Source organism: Cornus florida, unplaced genomic scaffold (genome assembly GCF_030987335.1).
Source record: "Cornus florida cultivar Cherokee Brave unplaced genomic scaffold, ASM3098733v1 CherokeeBrave_3.0.0_Hap2_Chr05, whole genome shotgun sequence".
Classification (NCBI taxonomy): domain Eukaryota; kingdom Viridiplantae; phylum Streptophyta; class Magnoliopsida; order Cornales; family Cornaceae; genus Cornus; species Cornus florida.
In genome coordinates this window covers 34267168-34274215 of record NW_026775575.1, presented here as the reverse complement: position 1 = coordinate 34274215, position 7048 = coordinate 34267168, and the positions used below count along the sequence as shown (strand labels likewise).

The following is a 7048-nucleotide window of genomic DNA, read 5'->3' as shown; positions in this document are numbered from 1 at the left end:
ATGTTGCTTCTAGTTATATAAATTCCTTGCCACAAGAGACCAAGCTTTTATATATATAGCATTACATATGGATTTATTTGTTACCATGTTAAAGGACATTACTCATCACAGACAGACTTACTCCTCTCAGATTCGTCATGAGTCTCTCCAGTCATTAAAAAATCACAGCCTCCGATCCATTGCTCTCTTCGTGAATCGGTTAAAGATGAAAGGTAAGAATGCCTTCACACCAACCCCTCTACCCCCAGCAAATTACCATGAAGGGTTTTACCTTTGCCCTTCATTTTATGTCATAATTTGTTGCTGGATCTAGGTTCAAATGAGGGCCGTGAGAATTGGTGGGGTTGGGATAACTGGTGTTGGGTTTCAATTATTAGTCTGCAAATCTTAGTTTTTGGATTGTTTGGGCATGTTCTTCTTTCTTCACCATTTATTTTGACAATCAATTTTGGCCATTACTGATAGTGGTCATGGAGGAAGAGTGGATAACTAAATTTTTGCCTTTGATAAAGGACTTCGGGAAAGTTAATTGGTTAGGAAGAACTGTAAAATTACTTATGAAAGTAAAGCAATTATATAATGAAAAGTAAAGTGCAGTACTGAAACTAATCATATTAAAAGTGCATTGCAATGAAAAGTAAATTTGTATTGAAATGCTGTGTTTGGCATTGAGCCCTTATTACGTTATACATGATGACCTATTAATAGAATGAAAAATACAATCAGTTAGTAATAGCAGTTCCATTGATGCCTTCAAATGTTCCAAGTGTCCAAGCCATGCAATCGTGTCTTCTTGATTCTTCCAGAATTCCCACGTTCCTCTCCCACGTTCCAAACGTGTAACCGTGCGAACGTGCTTCTTATTCTAGTAGAGCTCCAACGTCCCAAACATAGAATCGTGTCTTGATTTTTCCCTGGAACTCTCACGTTCCAATGTGCCATCAATCATGCTATCGTGACCTTTGATGCTATTAATAGATCGCATGATTTCCTTTGTCTGAACAAACGGCCATCACGCCTACTTTCTTGGACGGTGGTAGTAGTGGCCCCAAACATGCAATTTGGTTATGGCTATTGTGGTTTTTGAGGAAAACCGACCTCCATATTTTTAGGAACTCCAATCTTTCCACGTTTAATAATAGACACGTTCCTTTGACCAAGTATCTTGTTCCTATGTGGCTTCTCCTGTGTTAGACTTCCATATCAATTTAACTGTCAAATAAATCGATACACATGCCCCACGTGTCTTATTTCAACTGGAGAAGTTGTTTTAAAACAAAAATCATCAACCACTTCTAATTAAAATTCCTTGAGTTTAGCCTTGACCCAAACTCCTTCATATATCACGAACCAGCTCAGCCCATAACTCCTTCCACGTGTGTATTTTCCATTGGGAGAAAATAAGGGTGTAAACATTGCCCCCCTAAATTCTTTGCCATTGTTTGCACAAAAAAAGGCATGGAATTTAAATAGACCCATTTCCTTCTTTTCTTCTGACATTGACAAATAAATCGTTAATTTCTTGGTCCCACCAAAATTCTTTTCTTGGAAAAAACTAATTCCTTCTAAATTGAAAGGGATAAACTGAGCTGTTCCTTGGGAACTCATCCATTCCTGAACCGGCATATAAGACTTTATCATTAAATGGACCCACTAAATCCATTTTGAAAATAAACTAATCCCTTGAAAATTGGAAAGGCAACTTATCTGTCTTCCATCTTGAACCAATTTTCCAGGCATCATAAATGAGAGGACCTACCAAATCTTACTTCATTAACAAAAAGAATAATTGCTAGATCTTGAAAAGGCAAGTCAGCCACCTCTTATATCTATCCAATTAAGTCTCCATAAATATTCACCTTCTTTAGCCGTTCAAATCTCCACGGGATGGTTCAACTTTTAATTTTTGAACAACCCTTATATCTCTCTTGCATATCTATCACAACTATAAATACATATCTAGTTGCCTTAAATATTCAAAACAAACTCTTCTTCCTCAACTTCAAATTGAGTGAACAAACCCTAGATATTTCTGTGATGGCTCCAAAACAAAAAGGGCTAACCAAGTCTACTACGAGTTTAACTGTGCCTGCTCCCTCTTCCGATCAAACCAAAACACACAGCCATAGCCACCTAGTCCAAAAAATTATTAAGTTAGTACCTGAATCAAAGATCACCTTCGATTCTTTCCATCACATTGGCCCCTTGAATGGACTAGGGCCTGCTCTCTTGAATGAATTTCCTTCATCTTTATCCGAGTTTTACCCTGCAGCAGAGGATGATCTTCCATTTAATTGGGAGTACCCATTGATCCTTGTCAAAGGAAAAAAGGTGAAGCCCACTCTTTGTCTCAAGAATTGGCCAAGATGCCATCCATTATGGAAGTCATGGGTCAATTGCCTCTCTGGTGATGACAAGATCGCCTCCACTTGGAAAAGGCAAGGTATTTTCAATGCCATTCAATTAAGCAAGGTATCAATGATTGAGGACAAGAACCTATTTTTCCCTGCTGTCTTTTTCTGGTCTAATGTGACCAATTCTTTACATCTCTGGAATGGAATGATGTCTGTCACAATGAGAGACATTTTCTGTATAACCGGTTTGAAACCTCATAGAGACGATATCAGCGCTTTGCTACATACAAGTTCTTTCAGCCTTCTTTCCTATGAGGATGGAAACAAAAAATTATATTCCTCTCCTGTCCCTTTTATGGAATATCACAACAAAAAGACTGGGCCCGTTACTTTAAAAGAGCTCACTGCCTTCTTGATTTGTTGGCTCTCTGGACACTTATTTTGTGTTCCCTTCGGACAAGTCACCAAGGATTTTGTCCAAATTGCCGTTGCTCTTGCCAAAGGTGCAGACTTGGCCCTTGCTCCTCTGGTTCTTTCTCACTTGTACTGAGGTATGAATGATCTTTTAGAGTTTAATTTCACTCGATTTGGCGGTCCATTCTGGATTTTCCAGGTGTGGCTGAAAATATATTTTCCAAGCTTGACAACTCCCATTTCTGTTCAACCTGAAAAATAGCTTTTATCTTATAGCTTTGTTGAAAGCAGGCCCACCCCCTTCTCTTTTACAGAAGTATTTCGTTTCTTCAATAACCATAATGACTTCAAGCCAAACTCATTCTTAGATCCTTTTTCCACTTTTGGACTGATGCCTTCTTGGCTTGTACCCTCCCCTGGAGTTTCAACCAAAAAGTCCTCTGATGATTGGAAGAAAATTTGGGCAAGCTTTTTAATCTATTGTAATTTGCACTATGGAACCTCCACTCCAACTTCAAAGAATAGTCGTTATGGGGTTAAGTATTACAATCCGGCTCAGTTCGCTAGACAATTTGGCTTGACACAACTCATTCTTTTGCCCCATTTCGAATCGGCTAATAGACTCTTGAACACGAGAGTCAAATTTACCGAGAATGAGCAATTCTAGGTAGTGGATGAAAAGTATGCCTTGAAGAAGAACTCCTTTGAATTTGAAGGCTTCAATAGTTGCCCAGAGGTAACCTAAGAGTTCATTGATTGGTGGACTGCCTATGTTAATTCAACCAGAAAATTAGCTTATGTAGAAGTTTGCAACAGGCTTTTGAACTTCTTTAAGCCTATCACACTGAGCCGTAAAGAAACATTCTCTGATGGTAAGCTTTCCATACCTTGAGTTTTTTCCAAACTAAACACATATCTGTTAATAAAAATCTTTTCTCTTTTATCAGACAATGATGATGATGACGCCGACGGAAAGGACAAGAATCCTGCCGACAAGAAAGGAAAAGTTGAATTGACTGCAGAAGTTGAAGGTATTGAAGGAGGTGGGGATAGTAATCCAGAAGGCTCTGGCGGTGACAAGCCTCTAGGAAGTGACAAAGGTGTGACCCTTATGAAGGTTAGGAAAGAAAAATTTCAAGAGGATGAGCACTATAAAGCAAAAGGGAAAAAGAAAGCTGTTTCTTCTTCTCGGGCATTCTATAAATACTCTTCTAATTGGCATAACATCCTTTTCAATCCCTTTCTTAATAACTTCTATTGGAATTTTCCATTTGACAGGCTCTAGCCATTGCCAAGAAAAAGTACATACCTCCTATCACTTTGTCGAGTGAGGATGACTCCTTTACCGCTTCTGAAAAGAGTACTTCAAAAAGGATTTCTTCAGTGAAAACTTCTACCAAGTACATAAAACATGCAAGTCCACTTGACCGAGATCGTCCCTTGAAAAGTAAAAAGAAACTCGTTGTGGACCCTGAACCAAATGAAGAGTCTGATTTCTTTCAACTAACTCCAAAAACAAACTTGGTGAGTTAGTCTTTTCTGCCCTTCCTTCAATTTGTACTTGACTAACTATTATTCCTTCTTCAAGAAGCTTCCACAGGCCACAATCTGTTAAACATTGCTTCGGAGAGTGTTCCATTAGAAAAACAAGACTTGGATCTCCAAAAGTCTATTGCTACAAGTTTAATTCCTCCACTCAATTTGGATAGCAATACCATGCCTACTTCAATTGATCCCATTGCGATTGTTCCTCCTTTGAAAGTTTCAACTGGACTTATTTCTTCCTTTCTAGAGGTAAACCCTTATTTCTTATATTTTTAATAACATTTCTTCAATTAAACCTAAACTGTTTCCTTTCTTGTGATATAGACAACTAATTCGTTGTCCCCCTTTACCTCCTTTATGGTAAAGAGAATAGCACTCCCAGCTTTAGATGACTTGTATAAGGTGGCTAAGGCCTCAAAATCTTCAAGAACTTCCACCTCTAGTGCTAGTATTCCTATTGTTCCTTGTCCAACTGAAGAGGCATTAAAAATTGCTAAAGCTTAGTTATTCCAATACCTTGAGAAGAATGTCGAAGAGATTCCTTCATTTCAACAAAACTTGATCACTGTCTTGTCTACATTGAAGAAAAATCCAAACCTTTCTCCAGAAATTAAACTCTCTTTAGGCCAATTGCAACACCAGCTAACTTTCATGGTGGCAAATATCAATTCTTTGGCAACGGCCACTGGTGAACTCAATCAGAAAATTCAGTTAAAAGATAAGGCTTCTGAGGATCTAAATAATTGCCTTCTTCCTTATCCAGAGATCAAAACCAAGTTTGAGCAAGTGGCTGATAAAAAGGAAAGTCTTACTGCTAAGATGGAAAGAATTCAAAAGGAATTGGAGAGACTTGAGACTGAAGAAGTTGAATTGGAACAGATTGCTTAAGCAATCTTTGCTGAGTCAAGCAAACATAGGAAGAGCTGGGAGGACCTTACTGAAGAAATTCCTCTTCTAGAAGAGGTGAACAACAAAGCTGTGGAAGAAGCAGATCAATCCAAGCTTCTTTAGGAAAGCTTCAAAGGCAAGTTTGCCTCCTTGTGAAATGATGTGGTTCTTGGTTAGCTTTTATGTCCCTTCTTGGACACTTTCTTTTAATGTAATAATCACAGGTGTTTTAGTTTTGTACACCTTCTTTTGAATGGCATGTAATGAAACTCTCTCATATATTGAGATGCCATTTTTAGTTTCATCTCTTCTTTGCACTCTCAAACCAAACTTTATTTAATTGAAACAGAATGCATAAAAATAAAAGGCATGATTTGAAAAATATAACTTGAGAACCATGAGTTGGTTCCAAATGTAATATTTTAGGAACATGAAATAACCAAAATACCTCTTGCTAGAATACTTGGTTGTTTTATTCATTTGAAAATCCTACGAAAATTCATAATTGCCAAGGCCAGTGAAATGGCCATTGGAAAAATTTCTAGCTTTCCCATAGGAAAATCCTCTTTCCCTTCCAAATGCAACTTTCCCTTTGGAAGGCTTGACCAACCGTTCATTCAGCTGGTCTTAGTATCCTTTTCTCCCATGCTTCAAAGATTGAAGGGTGGTATGGCTTCAAGTATACCCCATTGATGGGAGACGAATGAGGCTCACCATCTATATCCATCAACTGATAGGCTCCTTTTCCTAGAACCCTTTCAACACCCTTTCAACCAAGAAAGGTCCTTTCTGTTTTGGAGTCCACTTGCGATACTCTCTATCTCTAGTCCCGAGTGGTAATTTGACTTCCCAAACCATGTCTCCTTCTAGAAAAGACTTAGCCTTTACCTTTTTGTTATAGGTTCGCATTACCTTCTTTTTATGTGCAATGACATGGTCTAAAGCACTCAACCGTACCTCGTCAAGGTCTTCTAACTCTGCTAGCATGGCTTGAGTATATTCAGCTGGAGTTAGCTCATTCTGAAAAGCTACCCTTACTGACTTCACTGTCATTTCCATTGGAAGTACTGCATCATAACCATATGTTAACATATAAAGTGTAACTCTAGTACTTGATCTTTTTGAATTTCTATATACCCACAATGCTTCTGACAAAAGGTTATGCCACTGTCGTGGATACTTCTCAATCATCTTCTCAATTATGCCAATGATGACCTTGTTAGACGCCTCTACTTGTCCATTCATCTGAGCACAGTATGGAGTAGAGCTTGTGAATTAGATATTATATACGTTGAAAAGATCCTGCACCATACTTCCTAGAAAGGAAAGACTTCTGTCTGTGGTAATGGTTTCTGGAATTCCAAACCGGTGAATGATATGCTATAAAATCCATCACTATTGATTGTACACAAGATTTCAAAGGAATGGTTTCCTCCTGTTCATGCCAAAATCCTTACGACTCGGAACGGCAGTGTTTACCTGCAAAACAAAAGGACATCACCTCGAATGGCACCGGTGGGGTGCCAGCCGAGGACCCTCCGACGATTAAGTTAGTACTTGTAATCGTATCACATAATAATTATGTAAATTCTGTTTAGGGGTTTTTCTCGTACCTTCTTTAACGGCTCGGTGCCCTATTTATGGTTGTCGATTGGAATCAAATTGGTCCCGCAGGAGATCCACTTGTGCAAGATCAGAGGAGATCGTTTACTACCAGATTTGTCGAGGATATGATTTACTCCTTTGACTACCTCAAATTGTGCCAAGGTTATCCTTACCCTGTAGAACCACGTCATATTTCATTATCCTTGATAATGAAATATTATCAGTCTTATCTAATGGAAATA

At 38.4% G+C, this 7048-nt stretch overlaps 1 protein-coding gene across 1 annotated transcript; it reads right to left on the bottom strand.

Annotated features, from left to right (window-relative positions):
• Positions 1-5948: 5948 nt before the first annotated feature.
• LOC132309130 (uncharacterized) lies at positions 5949-6446 on the bottom strand. Its single transcript, XM_059807479.1, has one exon. The coding sequence runs from the start codon at positions 6444-6446 to the stop codon at positions 5949-5951; it is 498 nt and encodes a 165-aa protein (XP_059663462.1).
• Between the last annotated feature and the right edge of the window lie 602 nt (positions 6447-7048).